The sequence below is a fragment of the Malaclemys terrapin genome, chromosome 1 (genome assembly GCF_027887155.1).
Source record: "Malaclemys terrapin pileata isolate rMalTer1 chromosome 1, rMalTer1.hap1, whole genome shotgun sequence".
In the NCBI taxonomy this organism is placed as follows: Eukaryota; Metazoa; Chordata; order Testudines; family Emydidae; genus Malaclemys; species Malaclemys terrapin.
The window spans coordinates 60175782-60201382 of NC_071505.1; the positions used below are offsets into that span (position 1 = coordinate 60175782).

The 25601-nt window shown below is 40.2% G+C and overlaps 1 protein-coding gene across 5 annotated transcripts in view; it reads right to left on the reverse strand.

Moving 5' to 3' along the window:
- Positions 1 to 1684: 1684 nt before the first annotated feature.
- Positions 1685 to 25601, reverse strand: part of TAFA2 (TAFA chemokine like family member 2) — a 307424-nt gene continuing 283507 nt past the window's right edge. For 3 of the 5 annotated variants that reach the window (XM_054025276.1, XM_054025282.1, XM_054025300.1), the window contains one exon: positions 23797 to 23851. In XM_054025276.1, the coding sequence (XP_053881251.1) occupies positions 23804 to 23851 (48 nt within the window). In that variant the 3' untranslated portion in view covers positions 23797 to 23803. Of the gene's footprint in view, positions 3736 to 12977; positions 13226 to 23796; positions 23852 to 25601 lie in introns of those variants that run through there. The other 2 variants (XR_008444688.1, XM_054025292.1) reach the window with 2 other exon arrangements.

Consider the following 25601-nt stretch of genomic DNA (forward strand, 5'->3'; position numbering starts at 1 on the left):
AAGAACAAACATTAAGTGTTTTCCAGGAGGAGAACTGAATTGTGAAGCCTGACAGCTGTGATTAGGTAATGTTCATAGTGCCATTTAATAGCACTGAAATTATGAAAAACTATTTAATTCCATCAGATTGTTTACTTGTGACATTTTTGATGCAGAGCTCAAGAGATTTAACTATTAGCAAGAAAACAAAAAAGATTAAGATGATATTAGCATTGTAAATCAAAACCATGTTCCACTTGCCAGTATCTTGGCTAGCAGCTGATGTACAATAATTTCAGGCCGAGGAATAAGACAGTAAATTCACAGAATAGATGTCAATCATAGTTTAGTGTTTTCTATCTGTATTCCTGTGGATGTCAGTATGTTAAATTATAGCTATATAATCACAACCTGTTAACAAAAATGCATATGCATTTATGATTATGCAAATACTTGACAGATCACTTACAAAATAATATACATTATAATAAACTTTAGTTTCAAAACAAAATTGTTCTATGCATCTTGTGTAATGATGTAAAGCATCTTTACATCTTGAGATTATGTGAAAGATACTATACAGAAAAAGTTGCATTGAATTAAGTGTGGTGTCACAATGAAGTGTTGAAACATTGAAACAGAAATAAAATTGTTGTGGATGGATCTTTACTGCCTTGAGTTTCAATCAGAGTCGCTGCTTGGGCTAGAATATTGAAACAAATGGTTACAGTGCTATTAAAAATGGCAATAGAAGCAGTAGCAATATTTGACTTGATTAACATTCAACACATTAACAAGACATATGCTTGCAATACTTTTAAGTGTTATTTCATATTTATTAGAGATGGCTGGGAATTTTCTGTTGAAATGATTTTCAGACAGAAAAATAAAGTTGATGCAGGAAAAATTAGATTTTCCTGAAAATTTACATTTTCTATCAGGAAAATAGAAATGCAGTATTTAATTTCAGATCAGTTTGACACAAATTGGAATATTTAATTTTGTCAAACAGACCCAAAATATTTTGTTTTGAATCAGTTAAACAAACCATTAAGCTGCATTTTCCTATCAGAATGTTGCCTTATGGGAGTTATAGTTTGGGTCCCAATTCTTTCAGATGGCTAGGCTCTTTGGAGGACTCCATCTTCCATAATGCAATTCAGATTTCCCTCTGACTGAGCTGCATGATGCATTGTGTGAGTCACATGATTCTGGAGAACAAAACAAAAATATTTTCTTTTTGGTAATGGCTAAATGCTTTGTTTTGGTCAAAAATGTCCAAATCATTTTTTTTTTTTCAGAATTTCCCTTCTGTGAAAATTTTTTAATATTTTGTCCCAAAACCAAATGCTTGTATGTCAGAGTTTCCCACAGGATGGTAACTCTGAATTTTGCTCAACTCTAATATTTATTGTTTGAAACATGACAGTATGTGTCATAGAAAACAATGCTAAAATATCTCTTCAAACTCCTTCCTTCTGAAAATTTAAAAAGGTAGAATTTGCTCCAAGATTTTCTAAGGAAACATGAAATTAATATAGTCCATGATCTTCTTTTCCACTGGGTATAAAAACCTTTGCTCTATGGGTAAAAGGAACCAATTTTCTAAGTGCATATCCATACAGGGGAGTCAATTTGATATCACAATTTTATTCACTTGTTATGAATAGTCACAACATTAATCTACTGCAGATAATCTATTCAGTATATTTGAAAATCCATTTATTTTCACCTATTGATAAGCATGTGTTACACATGTATATAATACAGTATTTTCAGTGTTGATTCAGAGAACAAATTCAAAGGAAACAAATATTGAGAAGCATGATACAGTATTTTGATCAAATTAAGGCCAAACTCATATTCTACAAAATAACACATTTATAATTGGTACTGTTCCAAACAAAGGAATTACTTTTCTCCTTAAGATGCTCTTTTAGCACAAATCCATACAATATTAATGCATTTGAAAAATCTGAGATAGCTAGCGGTGCTACAGTTTATCCAAATTAAATTTTAATCAGAAAAGAATATCTTTCCCTGGCAACATTTTTGATTATTTCTCAGCAGAATGATGAAATGTACATCTCAAATTATTCCCAACAATCATTAATTTTTAGCTCTCCTGTGCAATAACACGGGAGGTTTAATGAAATAATCTTGGAAGAGCCTAGGATACTGTGACTAACCAGAGCACTCCAGTGTGTTCATACATCATGGAACCCAATTTATATATAATTAGCCATGTCAATGGGTTGTAACTATAAAAGGACTTCCCCCCGCTTTTTTTAACATTCCGGTAACCATGCAGGCCATTTGAATGATACTGCCCACACAATTATTTTCACTAGGTCTGAGTTGCTGTGGTCTTTGACTCTATTTAGACAATAAAGCATACTATCTAACTCTCACTCTCTCTCTCCGGTCAGCATGCTTATGCAGCATCAATACAGTACAACAATGAATTATCAGGGTTCCTTGTCTTAGTATTACCAGTGGTACTGAATATATTAAATGGAGTATAAAATTATACATTCTGTAATAACTTAGAAACAAAATTCATATATGTTTAAGGCCTTTAAATATTAAGGATTTTCATAGAACAGTACATCACAAAAAATTGCTACAGAAATAGAAAATAGGAAAATAAATGTTAATTAGGGGAAATGACTATGGAAAGTCCCAGAAGACCTGGACTGGATAACTATAAGCAAAACATTTATGAACTTCAGATTTGGGGGGAAAGATTTTTTTTCCTCTATTAACAGACTGAGCAGACATCTACATAAGCATCGAGATAGTACTTGTGTTCAAGCAAGAGATAGTTTAAAAAAATAAATAACTAAAAGAAACTCTGAATGAATGCCATCCAATCTCAGAATTGTAAAACTTGCATGCATCCCTGTCTACCTTTACAAAAAGGGACTAGCTAATGTCATTTACTGCTTACTGTCAACTTGAAAGTACTTAAGGTTAAGAAAGTAAAGGACATACCAGAAACACCCATCATCTTCAAACTAAATGGAAATGTATATTTTTAAAGGTATAAAATACTTATAATGAAACTGCCAAAGAGCTACAGTAGTTGGTTAGCCTTAGGGAAACATGTCAGGCTGGCTATACATTCTTATATGATTGATGTATTCCGATAACTATTACTTGTCAACAATAATTATTAACGATGGATATATATTTCCATTCCTATAACAAAAGCAACTTCAAGATGTTGAAACATGTAGCCTTTCAGAGATCCAAGATTAGAAATACAAATAAAAATGTCTAAAACTGCGCTATGCCAGAGGACAAGTTCTGCAACATAAATTTGATTAAAGTAGCGTGCAGTCCCACCAGCAATTTGTACATAGAACCAGGGAACATTTCAGAGTGAAAGAACCAGTACATTTCGAAAACTGCTTTTGTAAAGATGAAAAGCCGTCAGTCTGGAATGGAGAACCCGAAAGATTGCTGCCTCTTCTACACCCTCTGAGCATCACCGCTTTAGATTGCAGCCATAAATTCCTCAGCAAGTGCAATTTTGTAAGTGTACATAGTTCAATCAGTTGAAATCTCTGTGACAAAAAAGTTCACAATGACTTTCCAGTAGTTTTGATCTCAAGCTGTTGCTGATTACAAGCCAATATACCCCAGCAGTGTAAACTCACTTCAAGGATTGCCTGGAGGGAGGTATGAAATTCCTGTTATGTTAGCATTATCAGCCTTGAGATAGACTTGAGTTGTCTTTAGCTATCGGGTTACCTGTAAAGAAAAAGAAAATTAAAGAATATCAAAACTTTAGATATAGCATCTGGTGTTATGTAGTGGAAATGGGTTTATGAGACCACAGTGTAGAGGAGCACTTAAATGTGAGAATGATTATCAGCAAGTGATTAGTCCAACTGATATGAAAATGGGGTTACTCATTGCTTAAGTGACACATGTACTTCAGTGCTTTGCCTCATCGGACCTGAAGGAAGCTGTTATCTTAACTGTGACTGTGCTTAAAAATGTGGGGTTTTCTGTTTTGAAAAAATTCCATAGGCCACAAAATATCAGGCCCCACACAGTCAGAAGTATTAATTTTTACAGGAGCTTTCTGTGCTACCTCCATCAGCTCCAACATAAGAGGATGTCTGTTGTAACAACTCTGCTTTCGCAACACTTTTATTGGCTGGCCTTGAACAGAAAGGGTGATTTGGAGATTTGTTTCTTATTTCTTCATATTTTCATACTATATTAAGATGTATTATCCTATTAAAGACTAACTACATTTTAGCAAACAGTAATAATTTAGTAGGGGGGAAGGGAGCATTTGAGAATAAAAGCCCACATAGCACAAGCAAGAGCTAGGTTTACCCTATTATTCACTGCTCATACAATAACTATCAAAATTTCACTTGAGCGGTTTCACCCAAGCTAACATAAACCAGAAGGACCACAGGGAAAGCAAGTCAGAGACAAAATATTTCACAATAATTGGATTTTCCCTATGTCTGATTTGTATTTTAAACATGAAACGTTTAAAAAACAACCTCTGTCATATTAAAGAAATATTAATTTCAGGAATATTTCTGCTGTGTCAGTGCATACAATTAATGATCATGTTACTTTTTAATATAAAATTGTGTCAAGAGACACTATCCCTACTCTTCAGGAGCAATGCATTGTATTGGTCACAATCACAGTCTATAACATCAAGGGCCATATGTTTTACATTTTGATCAGAGAGAGAAGGGTCATGCTTGTTAATGATGAAGCATTCCTTTGCCCTCAGCAAAATCATTTGCATACAGCTCGTGTCAGCTCTGCAGAGCAGAAACATTGAGCAGAATTTTAAAAGGATTGATTTAGGAGTTTCATTACTTAGTTTTGCCTTCAATATTGGGAAATTTCTAGAATTTGCACTAGAAAAGCAGTAATAAAATTGTGCTTTGTGATTTCTATGATTTATGTTTATTACACTGCTCTTATTTCACCAAGTTTTCACTGGCTGAAGCAGCCTCACATGACTATTTCTTCTGCACAATTGTCTGAAAAAAATAATCAAGAAATAATACGAAAGTCAGGCACAATTATTTTGTTGTGCATTCAAAAAATAAAATGGCCAACATAGCATACCTACTCCAGATCCATTCCCCACGAGGATTTATGCTACTTTAATTTGAAAAATATATAGGAAATTGTAGTAAATTAAACAGGCCTATTCTCTTGTAGTCAATGGTAAAATGGAGTGCCTGGGAGAGTCAAAACCCTACTAGCAATGCTAGATTCCCCAAAGAGGGTGGGGACTGAATGGCCATGGGGCTGTTACAATGCAGGATAGGTGGGAGGACTCCCATGATCAGGATGCACCCTATGAAAGGATAACCCCTCTGGTGTGTATTCTGTTCTGGCTTCCTCAGCACTGAGAAAACCTTATACTACTGAAAAGACAAGTTCCCAGATTTGCAGTTATACAAGTCAGTCTGAAGCATATTTTTAGCCCTGAAATTCACCAAAGAGGAGTCTTTAAATCTGTTGCTGATCCAAGTTGAAATATTGTATACTCAGACCAGTGTTATCTGGGAGAAGAAGAATTCCATATTAGATTGAATGGGAGATATAGCAAGAGAAGGAAACATTCCTGTAGCATTCTCCCCTCCCCCAACATAGCAGCCCTTTGAAACTGCCCAGAGGTTTGGAATGCTAGGATGAATCCCCAGGAGGGAGATTATTGGGTAAAATGTTAAACAAGGCTGGGGATTTGATGTACAGAGACCTCAATCTGCTTAGCATCATTGCAAACACACCAGTGGAAAGTGAGTAAAGGGTTCATGAATTGTTACAGTGGCCTGCTATACAAAATTGTGTAAAAAAAAAAAAAACATTTACGGAAGAGACAGAAAGACTGGCTTAATTTAAACTGATACCACCCAAAGATTGTGTTAAGAGTATGACAGATAAACAAGAGGAGTAGGAGACTGGAAATTAATGGACCAAAATTGATGCTTTGAAAATTAGGCCTAATTAGTGGACAAAATAATAAGCGGATGGGACCATTCCACCCATGACCTGTTTCTGGGACCCTAAAAAGAGGCTTGTGGAAAGATAAAAAAAAGACTTCTATCACCACTGTGGCTGTGGTGGAAGGATTTTTGCCACAACACCCAGACCCTGATACTCCAGTGAGGGGGCTCAACCATTACCGCTGCACCAGCAAGGAGCCCAGCCCGATACTTGTGAGATTCCACTGTTTTCCTCTCTCTCATCTATCCCTTTTCATCTCCCATTACCTTTCTCCTGCCCCCTCTCTCTCTCTCAGCTTCTCCCCGATCCTGAAATCAACTATACTGCATGGCACCAGCACAGGGAGATGAGATGCCCATTCAGCAATGCTTGGCCCAAGAAGGACCAGTGAAAGAGGAACCTGACCAGACCAATCAGATGATGTTCCTATCCAACGAGGCAAGCCAGGGTACACAGCAACAGCTGTTGTAGCTGACTTGCCAGCACGGAGTATCCATCCACGACTGACCAGCTGATCTGTATCCTAAGGACATCAACAAAAATCATATTTCCCTCCAACTTTACTATCCTATGTCTTCTCTCCCTTCTGCGTTTGTCTTCGGTCAAAAGCAGGAAAGTGATTATCATTCCCAGCTCGAAATTGAACAACAGAACTAATCTTTTCTTCCCCACCAAACAGGACTGTTTGACAGAATAAGAGACTCTAACCCTTTCTAAAAAAGAGGCTTTGATATATTTTAATTAAGTTTGTTTTGCTCAATCACTCAATTTCCTTTTCAGTGCTTTTTACTTGGTTTTGATTTTTTCCTCTGTGTGTTTCAGTCAACAGATTTCCAACCACTAGCATGAATTTCCTAGTGTATTTGCCATGAGACTAAGTGGACTAAGGTCCCTGTGTACCAAATCCTGAACCTTGTTTAACACTATTAGCAGGGTCATGTTTTACACCTTTGAGATAGTAAAAGGTGTACAATAATATTAATTTTATCATATGGCTCTGCAAATTATCATATGTACTACTCCAATACACATATACTATATGAGTTGATCTACTGATACAATGATTGTATAATCAGATTTCCAGGTCAGAAGCCTTTGAATGTGTGTAGCAATGTATTTGCAAACTCTAGTTATTATTTTTGTAACACCAAAGGTGTTTATGGCACTGCATGGACAAACAGGGATATATGTTCAAGCAAAATGAGCATTTGCACCCCCAAATGGTCAGTTACATATCTACATGGCTGTTTTCACAGCAGATGTACAATTGCCGTAATTGGGCACACAATTGTATAAAGACAGGGATCAGACTTTTAAAAAAATCTAGCACTACATCTGGGTAGCACCCACTAGCATTATGATACCGGGATAGACAGTGCTATAATAAATCTTTCTGACAATCAGTTGTACAGTACGGCAAAACACTATTGCACTGGATGTCAATCATGTTTATACGGAAGATGAAATCAAGCCTCACTGACTTTTTTTTTTTTTAGATTGTTTTTCATTACTATTATTTCATTGGCATTTTTAACTGCTTTCCTGTGCCAGCACTGGTGCTACTCCACCTGTCCTCCTTTTTTCTTTTAACTTACAGGTCACATCCAGTTAATCTGAGTGACTCATATAGTGATCTGTACTTGCCTTTATGTAGTATGCAACTCTTGTTATAAGTAAGCACACATCATCCATTAATGTTAATGGCAGTTATACACACACACACATATTTTAAAGGGAGAATATATCCCTTGGATGCTGAAGTCGATTTCCTAAATAAGCAGTTAAATTTTAGCTAATATCTATCTGTGTTATTTACAGAAATGTTTGGTCTTGGATAGCTTTTCATTTGAGCAGCTGGAAGGCAAGGTATTGTGCCAATATATTTTTTTATGGAAAAATAAGGTTTGACAGCAGTATATACTCAATCTTTAAAATCCTAAGAGAACAGTAACACTCCAAATGGGCATAAATAAATTCCAACCAACTTTTCATTTAATAATAAATCTGAAAATTAACTTTTCTGGCACTTAGTGGAAAAAAGGACATAACACCTTTAACACCCTAAATATGTATTTTAATGTATTTGTTCATACTTGGAACATAATTGCTCCCTTTATGCTAATATCTTTTTTCACACGGTTGTTATATTATGAATACAACGAATTAGACTTACTTCATTTCTATGTTCTAAATGAGCAATTAAAGTATAATTACTCTGCAGTTGCAGACTTTTTAATTTAAATTGGTGACTGGCTGCTGTAAGTTGTCTGTAATTGTACATGAACTCACTTGCTTTATTTTAAAACAACACTATATAATGTAATACAACTGAACCTTAACACATTTCTTCATGTGGGTGGTGTGACAGACCCAGACCAGTGGGGTACAGAAATCTGGTAGAGGGCAAATATACCGGGTACTGGATGAGTAGTTTTCTGTTCCCTGAATGACCAGAGCAGGGGCTGCACTAGAGTAATCAGGAACCTGCTAGAACCAGTTAAGGCAGGCAGGCTAATTAGGACACCTGGAGCCAATTAGGAAGAAGCTGCTAGAATCAATTAAGGCAGGCTAATCAGGGCACCTGGGTTTTAAAAAGGAGCTCACTTCAGTTTGTGGTGCAAGTGTGAGGAGCTGGGAGCAAGAGGTGTAAGGAGCTGAGAGAGTCAGAGGGTGTGCTGCTGGAGGACTGAGGAGCACAAGCGTTATCAGACACCAGGAGGCAGGTCCTGTGGTGAGAATAAGGAAGGTGTTTGGAGGAGGCCATGGGGAAGTAGCCCAGGAAGTTGTAGCTGTCATGCAGCTGTTACAGGAGGCACTATAGACAGCTGCAGTCCACAAGGCCTTGGGCTGGAACCTGGAGTAGAGGGTGGGCCTGGGTTCCCCCCAAACCTCCCAATTGAACTGTGGGTTCTTCCAGAGGGGAAGGTCTCTGGGCTGTTCCCCAACCCACATGGTGAATCTCTGAGGCAAGAAAATCTGCCAATAAGCGCAGGACCCACCAAGATAGAGGAGGAACTTTGTCACAATGGGTAAATGTTTAGAGTAAGATTCAGCCCTAGGCTACACCATCTCTTGCCAGTGTAACTGGGGCCATGTCTACACTACAAAATTATGTCAACCTAACTTGCATCAGTATACAGCCACCACAGTTATTAAATTGCTTGGTGTGTGCACACTTGGCATTTTGTGTCAGCAGTGCACGTACTCCCAGAAGCATTTGTATCGATTGTATAGCCAGTGTGAGGCATTGTTGGATGGCTCCTGAAGGCCAGTAATAGTCGACATAAGTAACATGGTGTCTACACTATCACCGTCAACCTAACTACTTCATCTGTAACCTCTGCATGGAAAGATAGGCAGTATGCCAAGAAACCACCCGGGCTTTAACCAGGAGATCTTCAATGATCTCAAACTCAAAAAGACATCCTACAAAAATGTGGTGTTACTAAGTTGACGTAGAGAGGCACTTACATCAGCAGAAGCCAAATGTAAGTGAAGACACCTCCACAGCTAAGTCAATGCAAGGCAGCTTACGTCAACCTAATTGTGTAATATAGACCAGGCCTCAGAAGATGTCATGAAGCTGATCCTCAGACTTATCCTGTGTAGCCCAAAAAGTTGGTATGTTAGCCAGGAGGGGGCACAACCAGGTGAATGGGTAGACTCTGGGCAGATTCCGTCCCTGGAACTCTGAATACAAATTAAAGCTGCCTTCCACTTGTGAAATTCCCAGGACTGTGGTATAGTGCAAACAGCATCTTCCCTCTCCTGGGAATGAACCCCCATTATAACAGCTCCTGCTAGCCCAGGACCAAGGCTTACACTTCTCTACACCTGTGGCGGTAAGATCAAGCCCATAAATGCAACCTTTACTCACATGATTAGTTCCTCTTTACCCAATGAGACAATTTGCATTAGGGTCATTTATTCCTGCATGTGTGAGGGTTGAAGGATCCAGTCAATATGTGATACAGTGTGTTTTAATATAAATACCTATTAATTCCGAGTGGTAAATACATCTATATGTATTTGCTAACCATTGAGTGGTTTATAGGTTTAATTGAGACATCTAATTATTCTCACTTAATAGTTTAATAATTTTAGAAGATTAGCCAGACAACAGTGCACAATATTTTGAAATCAGTGTGTACTGGACCATTCTGTGTTCATTAGCTATTTTTTTTATAATACTTTGATCTTCAGCTTATTGACAGACAGTTCTTTTGATTTTTAATACATATTATACACATAACAATTATATTAAAAGTATGTCATTTAGGTTGCAAAGTCAAGCACTCAAAAGTTAGGAATTTCCAGATTTATGATTGCCCATGCAACTTTTAAGCTGTCCCCTGTGTGCCTATCCTGTGCATTGAATAAAGCAGATGTTCTGTGGGACAAAATAGTATGTTATAATGTAGTTTAAAGACTATATTAAAATGCATATACACAAGGGAACAGAATTAAAGCTGTATATCTTTGTCTCTCCCACCCCTCAGGAGTTGGTGGAGATTCTGTGCCACATGCTACTCCCAGGGCGAGGAATAGTGGAAAAGGTCATTTCTGGATCTGGAGGACCCAGCACAGCTCTCTTCTCTCCAACCCTGCTACAGCTCCTTTGCCAGCCCTCTTGTGTTCCCAAAGGAGTGTGTGGTGATGTTGCTGCTCCATAAGTCAGGCCTGGGAACGTTCAGTGATTTTGGCAGGCCATCAACAGTTTTCTGAGAAACACAAGTGAAAGGAGGGAACTAGTGATTTTTAATACTTTATTTCTCACTCTAATCTAATTGGAATTTCATGGGACAAAGAAAAGGGCCTGCTGCCAACAATGGAACTATAAGACCTTCTTAACAGAAAAAATTGCAAGAATCTTATAATAAATAACATTAGGCAACCTAAATATAGGAATTTACCAGCTTCCCCTTAAACTAAATAAATAATGGAAGAGACATTTCATAGAAATTCCTGGCTATGTACCCTGAGTTTCATGTTATTCTCTAAGACACAACAATAAGGTAAACATGCAAAAAGAAGAACAGGAGTACTTGTGGCACCTTAGAGACTAACTAAGGTGCCACAAGTACTCCTGTCCTTCTTTTTGCGGATACAGACTAACACGGCTGCTACTCTGAAAGGTAAATATGCTAAATTAACCTATTTCTGCATATGATAACATTCATACATGCTTGTCTATTGGACCCTCTGATGCTAATCCTTATTCATGTGAATAAAGTTTTACAGAATTATGTCTTATATTTGTAATAGTTGGAAATGGAAGCAGAGTTCTGTAATCATGCAACAAGAAGGACCTCTCTTATGTGGACACAGGACACTTCCTTCCTTTCTGCTTCCTAATTCTTGTTCTTAGTAAGGCATTAACATTTCCCAAAAACATTAATAAAAGAGGCTCTGAAAAACAATTCATTTGTGAACTTTTCCTAACAGGGAATAGACCCAACTGGCTTGTGCTAGTTACACATTTCTATGGGAATAACCATGTTTTTCTTTTAAAAGCCTAATGGTAGTATAAGAATTCAGAATCAATGTGGGCCTGCACAACCAGAAACATCTGTCAATGGTTTTTAGTTTCCTGTACTCTGCAAATGAAGATCTAGGCTAGAAACAAATCTTTTGAACAGATGGACATGCACTATTACTTGGAACTCTGAAATCCATACAGTGTGCTTGCCATAAACTATCATTCATATGCAATTCATGAAAGCAGATGACAGTTTGTACTGCCACTTGTGCATGATCATCCACTCTGAAAAAGATCAGCTTATAAGATTGGCAGGCACTCGCTGATATAATTTTACTACTCTGCATTTCTATAATGCCTTGCATCTGAGAATGCTAATGTTTTTTATAAAGGTTAACTAAATAAACCTCATAACACCCACGTGAGATAAGTATTTTATTATTCCCTTTTTAGAAGTGAAAAAACCAGAACGCAGAGATGTTAAGGACAAAAGTTTCAAACATGGGTATCTACAAGTAGGCACATAAATCCAGATGTACTACACAGTAGGCATATGTGGATTTACAGGTGCCCAGCTGTAGGCAACCACGTCCCTGGGAGCTCAAGAAACTGTTTCAAAGGCTCTGGAAACTTTAACACCATTCAATCATACTTTCCGTAGCGTATGCCTGATCTACTAGTTAAAGGAGAGAGCTGAGAGTCAGGTTGTTGTCTTGGTCTGCCAGAGACTTGATATTTGTCTTAGGCAAGTCACATAGACCAAAATTTTCAAACTTGAGTGACTTCAGTTACATTTGTACGTGCTCAGCATCTCTGAAAATCAGGCTATTTACTCAGATGCTTGTAGTAAACATAGGACAATTAACTTTTAATGAGACTTAGGCTCCTTGGTGCCTAAGTCACTTAGGTACTTTTCCAAATTTTAGCCACCTAAATTTGAAAATTTTGGTCTAAGCAGTTTCCCAAGAATCCCACAGTAAGTCAGTATGAGAGAAATCTAGATCTCCTGATGCTCTATTCTGTGCTTGAACTAGTAGATAAAGCTTATTCTGTATACGAAACAGAACATTTCCCAATACATCCAAATGGCTGTAAAGTTCCCTGAGTCTTTGAAGACACCAAACATTAAACCTTTCCTGTCTTTAATAAATTATTTCTAGCTGGGATTGGTCAGGGATTAGATTTGCACAAATTCCTTTCTTTAGGGCCTTCCATTATGAAGAAAATAGATGTATTGTAGACTGAGTGCACACTGGTGCCAACATGACATTTTAGGGCATAGTTCTACTTTTCCATGTGCACCCAGAGAAGTCAATGAGAAAAGTTTGATGTGCAGGGAATGCAGAATTGGGCTTTTGACTTTAAAACTTAGAACATAAGAATGGCCCTACATCCAATTACTTTTCATATCAGTAACCCAAGGTTCATGGGCTTGTGGAGCACTATAAGTAACTACAATAAAGAATAAGGTACAGCAAATCCTGTTAAGACTGTGGAAACCGGTATTTGTACACACCTGCTGCTGTGTGAGTAATAAACCAGGGCTGGAACACATTTCTGGAGTGGTTTTGACTCTTTATTCCTCAACGAACCTTCTGGCCCTTCCTTAGAATCCGACCAAGCCTAGGATTCACCACAACTAGTGCTCCAGCGTGGAGCCAGGATATTTTGTGTGTGTGGAAAAATCAAAAATTGTCATCAGGCACAGCAGAAACCTCCTTTTTCTACTTCTCCATTCGGACTTGAAGAGTTTTACACGTTTGCCTAAGAAACAAACATATGTCAGGTACTACATTGTTATGGAATTAATTACATCAAACAAAACTGGGATTCATGGAATATACAGAATGACCCAAAAAAATGTTTTTGAGAAAAGATAACTTCCGGTATCAAAAATGCCATGATATCAAAGAATAAGAAAAACCAATCACAATAATGTCAGGGGAAAAGATTTAAACATACTTAAATTTAGCAAAATATTCTATTTGTCAGCAAAAGCAAACAGAAATGGATCACTAACATTCATTTCATACAGGTACATCAACAGTTCTTAATTCTGATAAGCCAAATACTGGAAAGACCTTTGAAAATAAGTAATTAGTAAGACCTGTGATGTAGAAGAAAAAGACATAATATAAGAATTATTTTTCTGAAAGATGTATGTTCTTCCCATATGTAGTTAAAGAAAAAAAAGCATAGACCAGTCTGGGAATTTTGAATAGACGAATAGTCAGAAGAGAACTCTCCTTACACTCAATGCTATTGTGGCATATGCTATAGGAAACCCTAAGCTTTATACATACAGCTTAATAGGTATATAAAGTATTAGGCCAAATTTTTCAAAATAGGATGCCCAAAGTTAGGCATCTAGATCCACATTTAGATATCTAAATAAAGTGGTCTGTGGATTGATTTTCAGACACACTGAGCACGCTCAGCACCTCTAAAACTCAGGCCACTTTATTTAGGTACTGCCTAATATACTGCCTGATATTTTTTGGTGTTAAGAATCAAAGTCATACGCCTGTCTTGAAGAAGTTTGCAATGAGATCTAAGATTTCACTTATAAACTCAACATTTTGGTGTTTTAATTATGTCCCTAAATGTTAAAATACAAGCAAACAAATATAAGGGTAGGGGGAGAGGGGTGGAGGAGTTTTGTCTCTGATTTGTATATTTGCTTGAACTGGATCATTTACAAAATCACCTTAGCTCGTACAATTCACCGAGATAAACATCCTTCGGGTATGTTCTCTGAAGACAGTGGAGTCACATCAAGGAGAAATCTAGCCCATTAATGTTTTTAGTGTAACTCCTTTCCATCTTCTTCCAAAAAGTAACTCCATTAGAATGTATATGCTTGTGTGAGTGAACTTGTGCACACACCTATAATGCCTACGTATTCTGTATGTTCCTAGAGCACAGCATACAAATGAAAATCTCGTAGTAGAATTGTTATGACATATTAGTACACCTCTACCCCGATATAACGCTGTCCTCGGGAGCCAAAAAACCTTACCGCGTTATCGGTGAAACCGTGTTATATCAAACTTGTTTTGATCCGCCGGCGTGCACAGCCCCGCCCCCCTGGAGCACTGGTTTACCGCGTTATATTCAAATCTATGTTATTTCAGGTCACATTATATCGGGGTAGAGGTGTACTAAGAGCATCTTTTTGGATGACATAACTGTAAATAATCAATTTTTCAAACAGAACCTTCTATTTTTTTCTATAACAGATAAACATGCAACAGTGCAACACAAGAATATATGTGGCTTACGCTGCAATCAGAACCCCAAAGTAGAATTTTAGCATTGTATAACTGGGCTGTAAAACAGTTAATTAAATACTAATAATAGTTTTCACTTCTATAGCACTTTCCATCTGAGTATCTCAAACTGAAGACAAAGGTGGCAACGTGTTTTTTGCTTTTTTGCACATGGGAACACTGGGGGGAAAGCGTCTCATAGAGGTATTGAGAGGTCTCACACTGACCTATCTATGGTCACACAGCAAACCAATGGGATCAGAACTTGTTTCCTAATGCCTAATCTCTTGCTCTAACCTATAAACAACATTATAATTACAGGAAAAATATATAACATGGGATTGAGGACATCTATTATTCTAAAGGGGGAAAAAAAGTTTCAAAACCAGTTGAGAGTCACTTAGTATGCTTGTTAACTCCTTTTTAAAATAAATTGATTTTACTGTTATTTTTGGTTTTAATGGGACAAGACTAAGTCCATAACCTCAGCTGAAAGCATGGAAGCAGGACCGTGCCCCAGATTATCCCCAATAAAAATCCTGAATTTGCTGGACTTAATCACTGCCTATTTTCTTCAAATACAGATGGCATCACAATTTTGAAAGGAAGTTTCAGTGGGAAGTTTGAAAGGGCTGTAACAAACTATATGAGCTAGAGGCAGACAAAAATAAAAATGGAGTCCTTACCTGTGATTTTAGCTTCTCTGTGTGTGTACCTGCTGTCTGTCAATGTGGTATGATGTGTTTTCTGCCTTTGCCCCAAGCTTCAGAGGCAAAGATTCCTTTTGTGATTTCCCCCCCAACTTGTTTGCCAGCTTCCCCGGCTGGCATTTTGAGGTAGTGCACTCATATTTGGCTCCTGGGAATACTGCCATAGCTGAGGGAATACGAGGACTAGAGAACAAGTTAGAAAACAACAGAGAAATTTCCAGGCAGAAATTAAAAAAAAAACCAAGTATCAACTTGAAATGCTTTGATAGTTTTCCTCTGTCTTTCCTTCCAGAGCTCCACTTGCATATGGAAAAAAGAGCTCCCCATGCTAGAAGAGAAATTTCAGACTCAGTCAAGACTAGTGGGTTCTGACAGAGTGGCAGATACTCATTTAAAGAAAATAAAATTACATTAAATGAAGCTAATTTCACCTTTCTCTTGCATGGGTATCCATCACTCCATCAGTCTAATATTGATAGGAAGCAGCAAAAGGTAGAATACGAAGGTGAACAGAAAAAAAATATCATCCTGTCCCTGCCCTTCAGGTCCTTATGGAAGAGGACCAAACGAAGATGGAAGAACTTTCCACCTGAAAATTGTATCAGATCATGTAGCTGATCCAAGATGTGGAGATGGGATTGACATTATTCCACACACATACCACAAATACAAATTTCTCCATATTCCCTCATGTTCCTCTTAGTTGGAGGCTTTCTAGAAAATTCCATCCCTCCCGTAACTCTGAACCAAGGTCTATGAGATGTAATATGGCTCCGGTTCCAAGCAGGTTCCAAGTCTCAAAGAATGAAAAGTTCAGTGTGTGTGTGCGCACGTGTAAGCACGCACTAAGGGGCCCTGGTAAATGAGAATGTGAAAGACCAGCAGGATCCTCAGTTGATTTACACACAATGGATATCTGAGCAAGTAGAGTTGTTAAGATTACTGTTGCTTATTCCTGCCTGATAGTCCTAGCCATCTCAGCCATTTGAGGGGAGTGAGGAAAACAACATGTCAGTATTGCCCATGTAAAAAAAAAGATAACATATCCTCCCTCCATGTTTAAGGATGTGAGTGGCAGACAGAAAATCTCACTGTCTTCCTGTCATGTTTTGTTACTGCTTCCTACATGGATGGTCTTAGGTTCTAGTAGTTAAATATCACATTCTTTACAACTTAACTCCTGGAAATAGAGGCTGTGATGTCATTCCTGGACCATTTGTCCTAAATAATGTGGGAGCCCATCTGAGCGCCCCACCCTGACAAGTTGCCATCTCATTGATCATGGATTGGTCAGAGAAATACTCTTACGTAGGTGTTGAGGGGATATCCACGAGGAAAGTGACAATTGTAGTGCAAAAGGAAGAGTGAGCAGATGATCTGACTTCTGTTCTCATAATTCAATCATCAATGAGAAAATTCTGCAGAAGGAGAGATGGCCTGGTCTCTACAGAGGACACCATCATACCCAGTAATGAAAGGCACTGGTGAGCTGACTTCTGTTGTTCGTCACACATCTTGATAAGATTTTCAATCTTGTGGGCATATGGGCCAGTCTAAGGTTTGACCAGAAGAAGTGAATGAGTACCAGAAACTGAATTAAGGAGTTCTTCTTGTAACTGACTATGAATCTGTGGTTCTTGAGAATCTGGATAATCTTGCTGGCTGGTACAAAAAGCAGCTACCTCTTATGATTGCACTCTGACCCTAGGATGATCCAAATAATGGTAAATATGGATGCCTTCCTGACTGAGACAAGCTAATCAACATAACTATATTTTCTAAAGTCTTGATGAGAAGAGAAGCGGCCAAAATGCACTCCCTGAAACTGGATGTTGTCATCTAATTGCAGAGGGCAGGTAGCATCAGTGATGTACACAGATATGACAATAGGCCTATTTGAAATCAACAGAACAAAGAAAATCTGGAGAGGCAACTTCTTTAGTGATGGTGTTCAACCAGAATTGGGGTTTGCAAACTACTAGGTTCATTTTTGAGAAGTCTCAGGCTGGGGGGAAAAAAACACCTCCTGTTCTCTTTTTGCACTGTGAAAGATCTTGACTAGAAACCAAAAAATGTCTTGAATACCAGCATAGTAACGATGGTCTCTAAGGTGATAAGTTTTGCTGCATTGTCCAGAGATGCGTGTCATTTTGTATCTGAAGAAGTGGGTTTTTTACCCACGAAAGCTTATGCCCAAATAAATCTGTTAGTCTTTAAGGTGCCACCGGACTCCTCATTGTTTTTGTGGATACACATTAACACGGCTACCCTGATACTTGTCATTTTGTGAGGCCCTGGGGTAGAGGAGATGACAGGACAAAGAGAGGAGTGGAATCTTGAAATTCTCTGAGGAGTCCTACTGCAACTATTTCAAGAGCCCACCTAGCTGAAGTAGTACTGGCTCAAGGTCAAATAAGTTCTTCCATCTTCCTCTTACAGGGATGAACTCCTGAGCCAACAGGCTTTATTCATAGAGGAAAAGCAGCGTGTGAGGGCCCTCTCTGGTTGTGGTTTGGAAAATATTTTCTGGCATTGATGGAGCAAGAGTGACAAAAAGAAAAATGGTTTTGAATGGCTGAAACTTAAAAGGATTTACCACTCACTCTGGAGTCTCTTGAAAAGGGTTGATTTAGGGTGATCTTATTCAGGTCTGAAGAATCCTTAATCATTTTCTTGAACAATTCTCTCAAAAGTTTCACCCCATTGAAGAGTGTCTTGATAACATTGGTCCTGGAGGTCACATATATCCCTCCAAACCTGAGACACTCATTCTGTTGCCTTGAGGAGTTAGAGGATGGATCTGGCAACGAACCGGGTAGTGTCTCAGGCTGCATAGAACAGAAATCTCAGGATGAGTTAAGTAGCTCTTACCTTTATCTAGAATCTTCCTTTAGAAGATCTCTTTCTCTGTGGGGTGTGAATGATGGATAAGGCTGTGCAAGCTGAGACTACAAGATACTTATATTGCAATGCAGGAGGATTCAAAGCCCATTTTAGAGAGCTCAAACTTCCTTTGGAGTTCTAGTTCCATCCACAGGAACTGAGCCTTCCCTATGATGAAACCAGTCTTGACTGAGGTGGAAGGAGGAGTCATCAACCTTGGGAACCAAAACAGATTTGGTGGTCTTACGCAATTGAACTTGGTATCATTTTTGGGTGAAACTGATGATGGACCTCTTCTCTTCCAGGTTGGCCTATTCAAAGTCCACTATCTCTTCCATCAATTCTGATACATAAAAGGCACTATATCCTGCTTTTTTTGCTTCATCCTGAAGGGGTCTCGGACTGAAGGGAGTTGCATGGCGGGGTTAATTATTTTTAATGAACAAGATCCACCAACTCATCTTGTTTGTCCTGCAAGAAAAGGCACCTGAATCATCAGATTCAGATTGGTCCAAGTCAGAGCAGGAGAGTTCTCCTCCTTCTGGACTTAGGGGAACTGACTAACTCCTCTGAGTATGACACAGGCTGAGATTTTCTTTTCTTAGTAACTATTATCTGTTTCCTGGGGAGAAGTCTAACAGAAATGAGGGAGGGTGGTACTCTTGAGGTTTTCTGCAAATAGTGCTAGAGGATAGAGAGCAGTCTGGTGAGAACTATAGGACTCAGGACCCTGGGAAGTCAGGTATCTTGGACATATGGGGCCGAATTCTCCACTTTCATTACATCAGTATTACACTGATCTCATTTCAGTTAAATAGGCATAAAACTGATGTAACACCAATGCTGAATGATGGAAAGCAGAGTTTGGGTCTACTGTACAAGCTAGGAACACTACCTGGATAGTAGGGGCAAAAAAAGCCTACTGTTTTATAAGTCCCAACACTTCAAGCATTTTCTTCCCCTCCAACTGACCCGATCTTGGCTCCTGGCTGACATTTCACTACTGGGCAACTCAAGCGGTAGGAGAAGCTGACAGTGAGATCCTAAAGAGCCAGTTCCTTCACTGTAAAAGGCTACCAAACATCACAAACGGTCTGCCTAGCATTGCTGCAACAAGTGGAGAGAGGCTGCAAGTATGTGGAGCTGAAAATGGGAGCTGAGACCTCTTTAGCTTAGCACTAAACCCATTCTATGGGGAAGTGCTGGAGAAAACCAGTAGTGTATGGAAATCCCTGGCTTTCCATTAATGCTTCAGTGAATGAACCAAAACCCTATCTGGACCCAGCCTTCAGGAAGCATCTCTGTTTTTCACCATGGAAGCAGAAGATTGCTCTGCAAACATAAGCATGGTATTTCAAACATGCCAGTGAGGGGAGCTGATAAGCAACTGGAAAAAAAAAAATCACAAGAGGAATCTTGTGGGACAAAGGCAGAAAACCCTTCTGTACTGGGCTAAAGAACTGGTGCATCACCATGTGGAAACCAGAAACGTTTGACAAAGTGACCTAACTAATGACCTATAATTCAAATACCATTTGATATTTTTTCTGCACAAACATTCTCCTTTGTTTTCAGAGTAAGTCTGGCAATTTTCAAGCTACACAGATGCTAAAATAGGCCTCTATAATTGTTTCAACCTTAACTGAGGAGAGGCTTCTCCCTCTCCAAAATGTATTTAAATATGATACTGTGATATGTATTGTTACTAACAATATAATATTGCTTTAAATGTGATTGGGCCATAATTCACAAAGGATTTAACCTCTTAAGGTTTCTGTAGTATCTCTGCTCACACAAAAGTGAATTGAGGCACCTCAAAAAAAAGTTTGAAGGAGAGTAGCCAAAGGGACACGTCCCAGAACAAGCAGCCGGGGACAAAAATCAAACAGGACAGAGCAACCAGCTCCCAAACAGCCACTCACAAAAAATAACTACTGTCTGTGTTCAGAAGCCCTCTTCTTTCAAGGGTTATGTTGACAGATTCCTCATCTTCAAAAAGCATTTAATGCTGTTCTATCTCCTGACCAGTTCTCTCAGTAACCTCAGCACCTATGGGAACTTTGAAATCCATTTGAAATTGGTAATCTGCATTTGTGAGGACTTTTTGGAACATTTCTATAGCGGTCTTTACTTCTCAAACAAGCTTTCCTGCCCTTTGTGGAAATCTGGCTAAGGCTACACTACAGTAACTCCCCACTTAACGTCCTCTCGCTTAACGTTGTTTCAATCTTACGTCCCTGCTCCATTACAGAACATTCTAGTTTAATGTTATGCAATGCACCACTATAACATTGTTTGGCCGCCTGCTTTGTCCACGGCTGGCAGCCCTCCTACACTCTCCCCCCACCACCACCTCCCACCTGCCAGTGGACCCTGCAGAGCAGCGCCTCCCCCAGCTCCCCGCACCTCCTGCCCGCAGCAATCAGCTGTCTTGCGGTGTTCAGGAGGCTGGGGGAAGGAGCAAGGATGCGGCGCACAGCCTCCCCCCTCCCTCCTGAATGCCGCAAACCAGCTGATTGCTGCAGGCAAGAGGCCGGGGGAGCAGAGGGAAGGCGCTGATCCGCAGAGTCCGCTCACAGGTGGGAGGCACTGGTGGGGGGCGGAGGGGTAGGGGAGCTTATAGGGGCTGCCAGCCTGTTTAATACTTATATTAAATTGCTTGTTTAAAATTGTTTAAAATGTATATAATACCTTCTGTCTGGCAAAAAAAAAAATTTCCCTGGCACCTAACCCCCCCTCCCCCATTTACATAAATTCTTATGGGGCAATTGGATTCGCTTAACATCGTTTCGTTTAAAGTTGCATTTTTCAGGAACATAATTACAACGTTAAGTGAGGAGTTACTGTATTTCACAGCTTGACATTAGAAATGTATGTCCACAGGGTCCAACATTGAGATTTGGTGTGTGCAGCTCTGACATTCAAACTTACTTGTATTTAGAAACAGATATTTATGTGCCTGATCTAGGGTTGCCTGTCTGTTGGCAGGAAACCAAACACCCTTGCCCCGTCCCTACCCCACCCCTGCCCTGAGGCCCCATCCCTGCCCTGTCCCTTCTCCGAGGCCCTGCCCCCCCGCTCACTACATCCCCCATCCCTCCATTGCTCACTCTTCCCCACTCTCATTCACTCGCTCATTTTCATCGGGCTGGGACAGGGGGTTGGGGTGAGGGTGAGGGCTCCAGCTGGGGATATGGGCTCTGGGGTGGGGCTAGAGATTAGGGGTTTGGTTGCAGGTGGCGCTTCTCATCTGGGAGTTGGAGTCAGGGGGGTTGGAGTGTGGGAGGGGGCTCCAGGCTGGCGTAGGGGGTTGGAATGCAGGAGGGGTGAGGGCTTTGGCTGGGGATATAGGCTCCGGGGTGGGGCCAGAAATGAGGGGTTCAGTGTGTAGGAGGGGATTCCAGGCTGGGGCAAAGGGTTGGGGTGTGGGAGGAGGCTCCAGGAGGCAGTTTGAGTGCAGGGCCTGGAGCAGGGGGTTGGGGCATGGGAGGAGTCCAGGGTGTGGGCTCCGGCCAGGAGGCATTTACCTCAGGCAGCTCCCAGGAAGCGGCTGGCATCTCCCTCTGGCTCCTAGGCAGAGGCACAGACAGGTGGCTCTGCCACTGCCCCCGCCTGCAGGCACTGCCCCCGCCTGCAGGCACTGCCCCCGCCTGCAGGCACTGCCCCCGCAGCTCCCATTGGCCATGGTTCCCAGCCAATGGGAGCTGCAGAGCTGGCACTCAGGACATTGGCAGCGCGCGGAGCCTCTGTGGCCACCCCTACTCCTATGAGCCATAGGGAGATGCCAGCTGCTTCCTGGGATCCGCACAGAGCCGGGCAGGCACCCTGCCTTCCCCACTGCAGGCGGCCAACCAGACTTTTAACGTCCCGGTCAGCTATGCTGACTGGAGCTCCCAGGGTCCCTTTTCAACTGGGTGTTCTGGTTGAAAACTGGATGCCTTGCAACCCTAGCCTGATCCAAAGCATATTGAAGTCCCTGGGAATTGTTCCATTGATTTCACTGGACTGAAGATCAGACCCTATGTACTTGTTCCACCTAAAGATCAAGTAAATGTCTAAAAGTGACCTAAATTGCATCTACAAATAACTGAGGTACAAAACACGTGTGAAAAGGAAGTTAAGGCCAGGTTGGAAATCAGGCTCCGTATGTGCAATGTGGCTGAACTAATGTAGCCAATGGAACCTTACATTTTGCATTTCTGTAGTTTTTGGTATTCAGTTGTATCAACAAAGGGTTTTGCATTTAATTACGTACATGATTTAGATTCTAGATGCTGTACATTTAAGTAATGAAGATGGGCTGCCTATGGACTCAGTCCTGCTGAAAGAAGTGCAGAGCCAAAGTGCTAGTGCAAATGCTCAGTCCACACTCTAATGAAGTGTGCATCTCTGCATGCCCTCAAGCCAGCCAATTCCAGAAAACACCATACAAGCAAGTATTAAGACAAACAAAGAACAAAAACCAACAGAACCAACTGGATAAGAATATAGATTAAAACAAGCAACTTCACTGCCTGCTTCCCCTTTATCTTGTCCTACCTGTGTCTGTGATTATCACTTGTCTTGCTTTGGCTAAACTTATATTGTAAGCTCTGTGGGGCAATTATGTTTTTTCCAGGCTTTGTATACAATTGGTGCTATATAAATAGATAAATAACAACCAGCTCTAGGCCCAAATTGGCCTGAAATAAATTAAGTATTGTAAGTAAGGGGGAAGTGGATACACCCAGTGCATAGTAACTTAAATACAATCCATTACATCAGGGATCGGCAACCTTTGGCACGCAGCCCATCAGGGAAATCCGCTGGCGGGCTGAGATGGTTTGTTTACCTGCAGAGGCTGCAGGTTCGGCTGATTGCAGCTCCCACTGGCCACGGTTCGCCGTTCCAGGCCAATGGGGGTTGTAGGAAGCAGTGGCCAGCACATCCCTCAGCCCACGCTGCTTCCCACAGCCCCCATTGGCCTGGAACAATGAACCGTGGCCAGTGGGAGCTGCAGTCGGCCAAACCTGCAGCCTCTGCAGGTAAACAAACCATCCCGGCCCACCGGCAGATTTCCCTTATGGGCCATGTGCCAAAGGTTGCCTGCATTACATGCAACTATGTGCACAGAATCTATTTTTAGGGTTTTCAGTTACTTCGCTAGCCAGTAAAGACTGGTGGTTCCACAGTAGGGACTGTGCTTGAATAAAATGAGAGTAGAGGTAGGCAATGGGTGTAAGAAAACAGTATCTCTTGCAGCCAACTTCCTAGTGCTTCCTGTTATATGATGGGCTGAGTTTTCTTTGGCACAAAGAAAGTGTTATAGCAGATCAATCCAACATTCTGTCACTGACAGTGGCTAGTACCAGAATCTAACCTGCACACAGGGAACGTTCCACCCTATCTCCATTACTGGCTGGTTTACAACATGAGGATTTATATATTTTTCATGAAATACATTTAATCTTGAAAAACAGTACCTGGTGTATACTGCAGTTTTAACGATGAGATGCTGGGGTGCTGGGAGCAGCTCTGTTAAGCATGTTCTTAGGTGACAAAAAAGAAATTCTTTAAAAAAAATTGATTGCCCATAGGCTCTGAAAGAAACTCTCTGACAATAATACTATAATAAAGAGTAATCACTCTTTTCTGTGTCTAATATTTGGCTACAGTATATGCACATTATTGTGTTATGATCATATCCTTTCTATGAACCACAAAATATTGCTAGACACTGAAGATATGTGTACTGTTTCTATAATCAGAAAGGGAAGATTCTAGGTAGGAGCTCTGCAGTGAAGCAGAGTGATAGAGTAGCTTTAGGGATAACACTGTTTTCTTTTTTTCTAATAAAGCCCCTTGTTCAGTTTTAGAAGAAAGCAACTTCTAAAATTATTTTACATGACAGACAACACAGTCATTTTTAGGCTCTATTGGCTTACAATGTCAGTAGTTGGACATATTTCAAATTTAACAATGGCAACAGCAAAAGGCAAAGGAAATCAGTGTGAAATATGTGTCCCCATATTAACCGCAGCTACCCGATTAGTATGTAGTCTATCAGTTAAACTTCAGTATACCGTATATACCATTTTCAAGATCAAATCCATTTAATCACAAATATTGTGGGTTCTAGCTAGAACCCACCATAAAACTTGGAAGAAGGAAGAGGAGGGGGGAAAAGAAGGGATAGTCTAGCAGGAGGACAATGCTTTTTTTCAACCTTAGCAGCAGCACAAACAGCAATACTTGTTCTGTTTTTTTTCCCCCCCTCAGCTTCTGCCTAAAGTTCCTATGCATCTGTTGTGATTCAGGAAGACAAATCATCAGCTAACATAGCCACTTCACTGTCACGAACATTAGGCTTGGTTTCAAGATAAATTTCCTTTTCTTACTAGATCTGGGGACTCATTCTCAACTCTCTCACACTGCTTCTTTTTATTCATTATCATTCTTCCCTTCCAGGATCTAAGGATAGTAGAGGGGGCGATAGCAGCAAAAAAGGAGGTTGTGACTGTGGCAGTAATAGCTGTGGAAATATTAATGCTACTTCCTGATGCTTAACATCTTGCTAATTATCACCCTGGCTCTGGCTTTCATTTTTTAGGATGCTTGAGAAGTTTGTGGCAAGGCATCTTTGGCAATAACTGGAGTCCTCAGATTTCATGGACACCACTCAGTGTGGTATTAGATCAGATTTTGGTACTGACATAGCTCTGGTCTCATTATTTGATTATCATCCCCTAATACTGGACAAAGTCAAGGTACCCAGCTAATTCTTCTAGATCTATCTGCTGATTTGAATTAACTGATTACAATGTGGATAAGGCTTTGGACCCTGCCAGTAACAGGGGAAGTAGTACTAGAGTAGCTCCATTCTTTTATCTCCAAGAGGACCCAAAGAGAAGTGTTGGGTGATTGTTTTTCTGCCTCAAAGGTTCCCTGGTGTGAAGTGCCATGAGATTCAGCCAAGTCACTTTTCCTGTTCTAATCACTAGGGGAAAGAGAGATGCTTTCGGCTGCAGTGATATCCAAATGTATCTGTTTTTCATTAGATCTGGATAGGTGTGTTTTTCAGCTTGCCCATTAGTAGTTAAGATTGGGGAGTGGAGGACAGATTTTGGCTGAAGCTCAATCCACATCAAACACAGAAAATGCTGACTGGCAGGGATAAACATCCAAAGGAGATGGTGGAGCTCTTAGAGGTCTTTGTAACAGACAGTGTTTGCTCTACGGTTGTTAGTAAAGTATACAATCTCAGGGACCTGTAGATCCCCAGCTAACTTCATCATGAAG